The sequence below is a fragment of the Spinacia oleracea genome, chromosome 2 (assembly GCF_020520425.1).
Source record: "Spinacia oleracea cultivar Varoflay chromosome 2, BTI_SOV_V1, whole genome shotgun sequence".
Classification (NCBI taxonomy): domain Eukaryota; kingdom Viridiplantae; phylum Streptophyta; class Magnoliopsida; order Caryophyllales; family Amaranthaceae; genus Spinacia; species Spinacia oleracea.
This window is the reverse complement of record NC_079488.1, coordinates 94,271,692-94,282,337: the sequence shown is the minus strand read 5'-3', so window position 1 is coordinate 94,282,337 and position 10,646 is coordinate 94,271,692. Positions and strand designations below refer to the sequence as shown.

The 10,646-nt window shown below is 38.5% G+C and overlaps 1 protein-coding gene across 2 annotated transcripts; it reads left to right on the top strand.

Annotated features, from left to right (window-relative positions):
* The first annotated feature begins 4,720 nt into the window (after positions 1-4,720).
* Positions 4,721-10,497, top strand: LOC110788641 (protein ACCUMULATION AND REPLICATION OF CHLOROPLASTS 6, chloroplastic). Of its 2 annotated transcripts, none has more exons than XM_021993276.2 (7): positions 4,721-5,060; positions 5,826-6,056; positions 6,447-6,671; positions 7,060-7,320; positions 8,229-9,192; positions 9,416-9,552; positions 9,968-10,497. In XM_021993276.2, exons 1-7 carry the CDS (start codon positions 4,764-4,766, stop codon positions 10,256-10,258), a joined length of 2,406 nt encoding a protein of 801 aa, XP_021848968.1. In that variant the 5' UTR covers positions 4,721-4,763; the 3' UTR covers positions 10,259-10,497. The 2 variants fall into 2 exon arrangements, with proteins under 2 accessions (XP_021848968.1, XP_021848967.1); XM_021993275.2 differs by having other exon boundaries at positions 9,407-9,552.
* Positions 10,498-10,646: the final 149 nt, after the last annotated feature.

Here is a 10,646-nt window from a genome sequence, read left to right as displayed (position 1 = left end):
GATGACGGACGGAGCTTGGAGTCACTAGACCTGGTGTTGGCGATGTATTTTCGAGACGCACTAACCTTTGATTTCCCGATCGGCACCAAGTGGCAGGACCAGTCCTATGCATAAGATAAGCTAAAGTTTAGGCCCCAAAGTTTCAAGCATTACTTAGTCTAGACTTTGACTCTCTCTATTGGTTTTTTCGCTCTTTCTTTTGTTGGTCACTTTTTGGTTTTTCTTTTGGTCATTCTTTGAATTTTCGAAACACTTTCCCGTTGTGACATTCATAGTTATTAGCATGTTCGGTTTTGGTGCCGAGCATTGTCGTCGTAGGAGGCCTAACAACGACACAAAGAGTTATTTATTGTTGTTTTAGTCGCTTTTAGAATCGAGTGTTTTTCATAAGCCCTTGCAGCAATTTTTACGAATGAGTTTTTTTTGCTACGTGATTTTTTTGCGCGGGCACCGAGGCTGCTGCGCCTGACCAGAAGGCCAGGCAGCAACTTCAGCGCCCAGCGTAAGGCGTCCCTGGCTGGTTCTCGTTTTCTGTTTACGTCTACTTTTTGTTTATGCGACTTTGATTTTGCGTGCTTTCCTAATAACGTCCTTTACGCGTTGTGCAGCGTTTGTGGGATTTGTTACGGGCCATCCCGAGCATCACTTATTTTTGTGGCGATCGTTCGGGTTTGCGGAACACGTATTTTGGTATAACTCTTTGGCCAATTGATTTATGAATGTTTGGGCAATTTTTTAAGGTCGTTGGTTTTCTAGGATGGTTTGTCACACACAATCATATATTTCGCTACACATAATTAACATTACATCATGAGGCAATAATAACATGTCATGTAGTTTTATGATAGGCTTCTATGGGTAGTATTTGCGCCTGGCTTGGTACCGCTTCTATCGCAGATCCAACACATGCCCCGGTCGAGGTAGTGCCTTCAATAGACGAATTTCACCCAAGAGGCCAATCGCGATGTAAGCCAAGGGGGCATGCACCAATGAGAGGGACCTAATGGGCGAGCGATTGGGTTTGGGGCGGGTGTACTACTAGCGAAAGTGCCGAGTGGACAACATTCGAAGCGTATGCACCCCCGGTTGGCGATGGGTATCCTTAGTCCCAACTCCCGAGATGAAACATCCAAGGGAGACAAGATTCGTTATGCGGTTCTGTCCGTTCACATTGATATGCTGATTTTCAGGTCGTCCCAACTTGATGGGGAAATAAACGCGGGGTAGGATCGTTTCACCCTTCGGCTATTTTGATTACCTACGAGCACGAGTATTTCCTTCACTATCCCCAGCGGAGTCGCCACTGTGAGGGGGTCGAAAAAGCGCGAGGCTAATGCGTGACCTCGTCCCTCGTGGGTGTGACGTTTCTTTTTTGTCAAATCAAGTGTAATTGGATTTCCTGTGAGTTTACACCCAATTGACTAGTAATATAGGAGTCGCCATTCAGTTTTTAACGACAATGAGAAAAACTGACAAAACCCGGTTATCGTGACATAAAGGGAGTGCAATTATGTTTGACCACGACGGCCATAGGTTCCCTTATGATCCCTGGTGTGGGGATCTCTCAACATACACCCGCAAGGTAGAGATTGAGGGTTCGGGGGACTGTAACTACCGAGAGGAGTACTCTCTCTTCGATAACTCCAGAGGCAGGATATCCTTACTAGCTCAGCATAAATAATTGAAGGGACATGCGTTAACTATTAAACTAATCTGAGTTGATTTTAACAATATGCAACATATAATACTAGATCGATCACGATTATCTGATTTAGATTGTTTTAAGGGACCTAGCATGATAATCCAATTTCCCAACATATTATCTTTATTAGGCGTGATAGAACAATCAGATTTGATTAGTTTAACAGTTCATAAAAGGGCGAGGAAAGCAATTAAATCATGCGAAGGGGCACATTACGACGCACCCTTGAGAGGTGCGTCACGGTTCTCAGAAAACTAACCACTTTGACTTTGCTATTTTTCCTTTTATTTAACGAATCTCAAACTACGGGACTGGATACGTTTTGTTCGATTTTTGGATCGATTGCGACAGAACGCATGATCAATTTCGCAGCGTGAGGCTTAGGCTTAGGGGTTGGAGTCAATACTCAGAATAATGAATTGTGTCTTTTCACGTCGAACTTGGGGCTATATTTATAGAAAAGAGTTCGTGGAAAGATAGAATTTTAGAGCTCTAATCCACGAGGAATTAGGAAAGAACACGTCCAAGGTAATTTCAGCGCCCAGGGCTGGGCGCCGAAGATTTCGGCGCTCAACGCCAATAGGGTCTGGGCCGTTTTCTTTGTCAGATTCGGACTCTCTTAGAATCCGGAGTGTTCGAGACTTGTTCGAGTCTTTTAGTGCGTATTAACTTTATGACGAGATGCGTCTGGGCCCGTTATGAACTCCAGGCTCGTTAGGATTTTAATTAATACGTAACTCTTATTTTCGAATCATATTAGGAATAGGATTCCTCTCACAATTTCTATCTCATTTAGGATTTATGTTGGAGTGCAACACCTAATTCTGACAGGTTTCTATCTTTTATGACTTGCCACTTTTAACAACTACCCATTACGGTAGTTACTATTTTTAGCAGGTTTCCATAAATAGCAGGTTTCGGGTGAAATGAAAAGGGTGATTGAGATTCGTTATTTTATAGGAGATGCGTTGCCAAGTGGAGATTTATGTTCTCATCATCGAACCTTCCCTTTCGGGAATGGGAACAAAAGTAGGTGTCTACACCAGTCCTATGACTAAAAAACGTCTATCAAATGAACTTGAATGTCAAAAGTTGAAAATGGTCCCTAGTCGAAATTTTCTATAAAGGTGGACGCATAGAACGTTGGACGACTAGAATGCAAGATGACAAGTAGTTTTTTTTCTTGAACCATGTAGACATGGCAATGTCACAATCATTTGCATAGATACTTACTTGTTAAGATTATTATCGGACAAACCTATGAAACTTTACTATAAGAGATGAAATCTATCATAAATAAATTCCATATCTTATTAGACGCTAATTCTCAATACCTAAGTGATTTGAGATTACTTGTTTGAGAACTGGTTACTTAGGAAAAGCTAGGGTAATCACTATCAAACAAGTCTAACCTCAAGATCGCAAGATTGGGATTATCCTCTAATAAATCGGGATGAGATGCCAAAAGTTGTACAAGGCCACTCGGAGAGCTAGAAACTGTAAAATGCATGGTCGTGCTCAGATGAATCATAGATATGATTATCTGTTTATTTGACCAGTTTAACTCTGACACCGAGGAATACCTCTGAACGTAATAAGGATGACCAGTCTTACCTTATGTTCATGAGCAGGCATCAAGCAAAATTAGGAAATGCACACTTGTCCCTAAGGACAAGTGGGAGACTGAAGGAAATAATGCTATTGATCCAAGTTTGCATTTAATGCATTTAATGCTACGTCTAATAAATGTGGTTTATTATTAATTAAGCAAGTTAATTATTCAGTGAGATCAAGTGATTTGAATGCATAACTAGAGGCCGCTTCAGTTCAAGTGGATTAATACTATTAATGCCACAACTTACTCTTGACTGAACTCGTAGGGTCACACAAATGTTACGGAAACAGATCAAGTATTTAGTTGAAAATCATATATTCAGTAAATACTCTAATGGATATTCGAAAACGATGGATGTTGGTTTCAGTAGGAGCTAAACAAAACATCAAAAGGCAAAGAAAGAAAATTTGCCGGAAATGAAGATATTAGCGGAAACGGAAATATGGTTCTCAATGAAAATATAAATTTTATTGAAGTCGAAGATATTGACGAAAACGGAAATATGGTTCGTATTTGTAGGGTTTTTTTTTCCCTCTTTCCGGCGATGGATGTATTATTGGATTTTGAATATCCCCTACGGGTTTTGGAAGATTTTGAATTTCGAAGGAGTCGCCACCAAACAATATTTAAGGGTCCGGTTTGGAAAGAACAAAGTTGACTCTCATGGATAAGGCATTGAATCTTAAAAACGGATGGGTGAGATCCGCGCAAGGGAACGAAGTGCTTATTTTGCGAGCTTTTGAAATTGTATTCGAATATATGACAAGAATCATTTTTTGATAACCCTAGTCATAACACTATGTTAGTTTGAATATGCATTTAGGACATAGAAATTGCTACTTATATAATTCTTGGTATGGTCAGCAACAATGGCTCAAAGTTGCACCGACGGTGGGGGTAAAGGGTACTATTGTTACTATTATTAGTAGTAGTATTAATTAATATTATTATTATGGGATTGAATTTGATAAGGACAACATCGTCTTTTCACCAAAAATACGCGGACATTGACTTCTATAATCTATTTATTTTTTACATAAACACAAATTCTTGTTTATAATGGGTGTACAATAAATATTGTACACCGGAGTAAAAGTTGACTCAAAATGCTTAAAAGTTACATTTATATACGTAAAAGTTATCTATTTTTTAATGATAAATTTTTTCATTTGAATAAATATTACTTCTTCAAAATCACTAATAATGTATAAATTAATCATTTAATCCTTTAAAATATTTATCTATTAACTTTTTTATTTTATAATATAAAAGTTACAGAAAATTAGGTTAAAGTTATGAAAAACTGCATAAAAGTTATCTTGATGTACAATAAATTTATTGTACACCTTGTGCGCGCAAGACCTTTTGTTACATAAAAACCCCCCCTAAGGCAAACACTAGCAATCTTTCTTCAAGCGCAAACCAGCAGACAGGAAAAAACCAAGAATGGAAGCCCTCACACATTTGGGCTACAACCTCTGCTACCCCACTCTCCGACCTCCTCATATCTCCTCCTCCAAGAAAGACTTCCTCCACCGATCCACCACCACCAGCGCCGCTACTAATTCCAGTGCGTCGACATCATTTCCCGGCAGTAAATGGGCTGACCGCCTTCTCTCCGACTTTCAATTCTTGCCCATTTCCACTTCTGACTCCTCCACTTCCTCTTCCACCTTTACGTCTATTCCTCCCTCTCTCTCTCCTCCTGACCGCCATATCTCCATCCCCCTCAATTTCTACCAGGTTTTGTTCATTTTTTCTCATCTTTGTGTTGGCATTGCGAACCATTATTTTGATTTCAAATTGAGATTACCCACAATTTTGTGTTTTTTAATTTTGGGTTTAATGTGTGATTTGCCCAACTTTGTGACTTTTCTACTTCGGAGTTGAAAATTGTGAATTTTCCAACTTTGTGATTCTTAATTTTGAGTTGAAATTGGGATTACTCACGTTTATGATATCCTGATTTTTTGAGTTAGAATTTTTAAATTTGTGTTTAAGCTGAGATTACCCAACTTTGCAATTCCTAATTTTAAATTGAAATTGAGAATTCCAATTCCCACCTTTCAATTTACTAGCATTTTGAGTTTAGAATGAGATTACCCACCTTTGCAATTGAAATTCTTAAATTTGAGCTGAAATTCCTGGTTTTAAGTTTAAAATGAGATACCCACCTTTGCAATTCTTAATTTTGAGTTGAAATTTAGATTACCCACCTTTGTAATTCCTATTTTTTTAAAGAAATTACTAGTTTTTTGAGTTTAAATTCCTAAATTTGAATTTAGAATGAGATTACCCACTTTTGATTCTTAATTGAATTTAAGTGTGATTATTTAACTCTTGTGTTGTATCTAAATTGGGGTTAAATATGACATTACCTTGCTCTAGAATTTGCACATTCCTTATTTCAGACCCACTTTAAATTGGAATTCCAAATTTTGAGCTGAATTTCAGAATTGAGCTGAATTTCAGAATGTCCAACTTTGAAATTTTTATCCCTTCTTTCAGGTGTTGGGAGCTGAGGCACATTTTTTGGGAGATGGGATAAGGAGAGCTTATGAGGGTAGGGTTTCGAAGCCCCCACAATATGGTTTCACCCAAGATGCTCTTATCGCTCGAAGACAAATCCTTCAAGCTGCTTGTGACACCCTTTCTAATCCCAATGCTAGAAGGGACTATAATTTGGGTCTTTCTGATGCATTTGAAGAGACCACCCTCTTTGATGTCCCTTTTGACAAGGCAAGTTTGTATCTATGTCTCTGTGCTATCATTTTGAACCATGTAAAGTTTATGTGATTGAAAGTCCTTTTTCTTGTTGAAATGAACAGTTAATTAGTAATACCATATTACCAATATCACTGAGCTTAATTGGATTTCAACTATGTGGAAATGTAGTTAGAAATATCGATATTCAGGCAACACTATATTTGGGGAGAGGATATCCCATTATATTTGCCTTCGGGTGGTTTGGGGATTTTCGCATGGAAATTTGTTGAAAATCAATTGGTGTATGTGAACTCATTGGTATTTCTTGTGTTGAGAGTCGAGGATGAAAATTTTAGATGTCGAGAGTTGACAATATATGTACCACATTTGTGATTATATCATTTGTTGGTTTTGGTGCTTTAGGTGCCAGGTGCATTGTGTGTGTTGCAAGAGGCTGGAGAGCCTGAACTGGTCCTTAGGATTGGAGATGCATTGTTGAAAGAAAGACTACCCAAACCCTTCAAACATGATATTGTGTTGGCAATGGCCCTTGCCTTTATTGACTTCTCGAGGGATGCAATGTCATTGTCCCCTCCTGATTATGTTTTTGGCTGTGAGGCTCTGGAACGTGCTCTAAGACTATTGCAGGTAAAGTCTCAGGAATTACTTTTCATAATGTAAGAGAATGGAGTATTTTATTTTAAACTTAGTTGAGAAAATGCTTATGGAGTTGTTATGGAGCTCTGGCTGTATAGTTAGTCCAGAATCACATATTTCATCTTATTATATTTGTAGTAAATGAATGATGAAGTGGCGTGACTGCTTGAGGGACTCACTTAGAAAGAAAAACTAATTCCAGGATATGTGCTTTTTCACTCCTTTTATAATTTACCTGCTTGTTACTCATTTCTCTACAATTAGCTGAAGGCTGACGTACATGGTGAAACATTGTGCTACCAAATTTTTGGATTGCATTATAAAGTTACGCCAAAACATGGAACCTCTACCTTGGAACTCTGATATACGTGTTGTGTAGGAGGAAGGTTCAAGTAGTCTAGCACGAGATTTACAAGCAGAGATTGATGAGACATTGGAGGAGCTTAAACCCCGTTATGTTTTGGAGCTTTTGGCTTTGCCTCTCAGTGATGAATTTCGGAAGAAAAGAGATGAAGGCCTTCACGGTGTGCGCAATATATTATGGTCTGTTGGAGGAGGTGGTGCTGCAGCTATAGCTGGAGGTTTCACTCGTGAGGATTTCATGAATGAAGCCTTTCTGCATATGACAGCAGCTGAGCAGGTCAGTTCAGCATTTGCATGTTCTTCTTGTGTAATTTATGGCCTTCATAATATAATTTTCCTTTCTTTTTTCTCCCCTCGACGCTCTTTTTGGGGGGAAGAAGGATAGGAGAAATTATGCGAACAATGATTCACTATACCTTTACAGCAAGAATATAGAAAACCAACCAGTGTGTAGACCTTTTGAATTGGGTTGAGTAGAATTGAAGAAAAGAGAGAAAGGGAAAATGCAGGTTCTTTGTTGGAATCAAGTGGCAGTAGTGGCTGATGCTCTAGAATTTAAGAGACTAAGGCCAGACTTTTGTTTTCAATTATTTGAAAGAAGTTCAACCAGGCTATTGAACTGGTTGCAACAGCTCTTGATTGGTCAAGTCCAGGACTAAAGCTTTTGCCTTTTGACCTCCATAGGTTAATCTTTCATCCTTCCCTCTAGACTGGTTAATTGGTTGATTTAATACAGTTCTTGCAAAGTTGACAAAGGCCTTTTTCTCCTCTCACGTTATTCTTACTTATCAAACCCGATAAGTTCAAATTAATTCAGATAATTTGAGTAAAAATACTATGACAAGTTTAGTAAAACTCAGATAAGTTTAGAGAGTTTCAGAAAATACAGGTGAAGAGAACGGGGTCTAGGAGACCTTACTTTCATGTTTTCTGTTTCTGGAGAGAAGGGGATGTTTTAGTCAAGATGTACAAATTCCTTCCCCCAAACAAAAAAATCTATTATTGGACATTAACTGAATAGAAGGAAACTGGGTTTCTAGATTAAAGAACAGCACACACATTATGACCCCTGGACACCCTCACATGGAATTTCTTTCCAATATGAAGTATAGGAGGATGTCCTTTTTCTTCCTCACTCCAATCCAGAAAGGCAGAAATAATATTATTTCTTGTCTTTTGTGTTAGGTTGATCTTTTCACTGCCACGCCAAAAAATATTCCAGCTGAAAGCTCTGAAGCTTATGGAGTAGCTCTTGCAATTGTTGCTCAAGCTTTCATTAGCAAGAAGCCTCATCTTATTCAAGATGCTGACGGCTTGTTTCGACAGCTTCAGCAAACCAAATTGGTGCCTATAGGAGATTCAATCTCTTTATATCCTGCTCAAGAAAATCGTGAGAAAGATTTCGCATTGGAGAGGGGCCTTTGTTCTGTATTGGTTGGGGATCTTGATCAGTGTCGGAATTGGCTGGGTCTGGACAATGAAAACTCACCCTTGAGAGATCCATCAGTTGTGGAGTTTGTTCTGGAAAACTCAAGGGATGATGAGGATAACGATATGCTCCCAGGACTCTGTAAACTGTTGGAAACCTGGCTCATGGAGGTGGTTTTCACCAGATTTAGAGAGACACAAAGTGTTCAGTTCAGACTAGGGGATTATTATGATGATCCTATTGTTCTGAGGTATTTAGAGCGGCTGGAGGGAGGAAGTGGTTCCTCATTAGCTGCTGCAGCAGCCATAGTAAGGATTGGAGCTGGAGCTTCTGCAGTAATTGATAACGTCACAACTAGTGTCATACAGGCATTACAGAAGGTATTTCCTCCTAGCTATGGAGAAGAACATATAACACGCCAAGAAGATGTTGCGGTTAATGGCTTTGGAAATGAGGATATTGTGGCGGGGCTTGAATTTGATAATACATCAAATTACGCTGAGTTAGCAAGTAAAAATATTGCTGAAGAAATTTATGAACAAGAACAGATTACTGAGAAAATCAAAGATGTAGGTGTGAAGGTTTTGTGTGCTGGAGTGGTGATTGGGTTGACGACTTTGGCGGGTATGAAACTCTTTCCTGCTAAAACTGGGTCTGTTTTTCTGCACAAGCATGTTGGTTCAGCAACTTCAGCTATGGCTTCTGATGTCTCCAATGTGGGTATGACCTTTTAAATAATCTCTGTCCTTCCGCTTGATTTTGAGTATTTCTTATATACCCATTCAGCCATTCCATTATGAATGACGTCATCACAAATTGCTATGTCTGTCAATAACCAAATTACATTTCTCAATCCTATAAAATGTTTATCTATTATTGCCCCAGCATCAGGTTGCATAGAAAATTCTTATTCTGTAATTACAATGAATTGAAGTATTTGCAGGGCTTTCAGTAAATGAAAATAGTGAAAAGGAAATACCGAAAATGGATGCAAGATTTGCAGAAGTTCTGGTTAGAAGATGGCAGAATGTTAAATCGCAGGCATTGGGACCAAATCATAGCTTTGAGACGTTGCCAAAGGTAAAAGTCAAAGCCTTGTAATTATTTAGTATTCTAACCACCATGTAAACTAATACTCCCTCCGTATTTATTTAAGAGATACACTTGGTCGGGCACGGGTATTAAGAAAAAGAATTGAATGAAATAAAGTAATAAAACAACTGGGGTTGGGTAGATATTTTAATAAGTAAAACAAGTGGGAACCATGTCATTTTAGGGGATGAGGGGTGGGGATGGGGTGTAGATAGATTATTTAATTAGATGGTGGGGTTGATAAGTTACTAAAAATGGCAAGTGTATCTCTTAAATAAATACGGTCGGAAAAGGCAAGTGTATCCCTTAAATAAATACAGAGGGAATACTTAATACTTAATAGCATTGGGAGGATCAATTAGTAATACTACTATGTCTACTAACACCAAGAAAAAACTACCAGGTATTGGATGGCAACATGCTCAAAGTATGGACAGATCGTGCAAGGGAAATTGCAGAGCGTAGTTGGTATTGGGAATACACTCTATTGAATGTGATTATCGATAGTGTGACAGTATCCCTTGATGGTAAACGTGCTACTGTAGAAGCAACTCTTGAAGAGACGGCGAACTTAACTGATGTTAACCAACCTGAGCACAATGATTCTTACAGCAGAACTTACACAACAAGATATGAGATGTCTTATTCCGAGTCTGCATGGAAGATCACTGAGGGCGCTGTCCTCCAATCTTAAGGTTCAGGCAATCTGTAAATATGTCTCTTGATCTTCTTTGTAAGTATACTTTGTTGGCAGTACTTGATAATGCTATGTTTATTTTTTGCTGAATAAGCTAGGGCTATTTTCATTGTCATTGTCGTAGTAAAAATATCTTTTGGCTGTGATGCAAATAGTTTGTTTAATTCCCTAAAGACTATGTAGTTTGTTTAATTTATCTTAATTTCCCTAGTAGGAAAAAAAAGTTACAGAAGTAATTCTATGTTGGCTGGGGAATTTACCCCAATTTTGGGCAAGCGGTGTAAGTATATTCTTACTACCCTGAAGTGCATAGGTTACAGTATATTATTTGTTATGCCTTGAGTATTGTTGATGATTGAGTAAAATGCTGGAAATTATGGAGTAA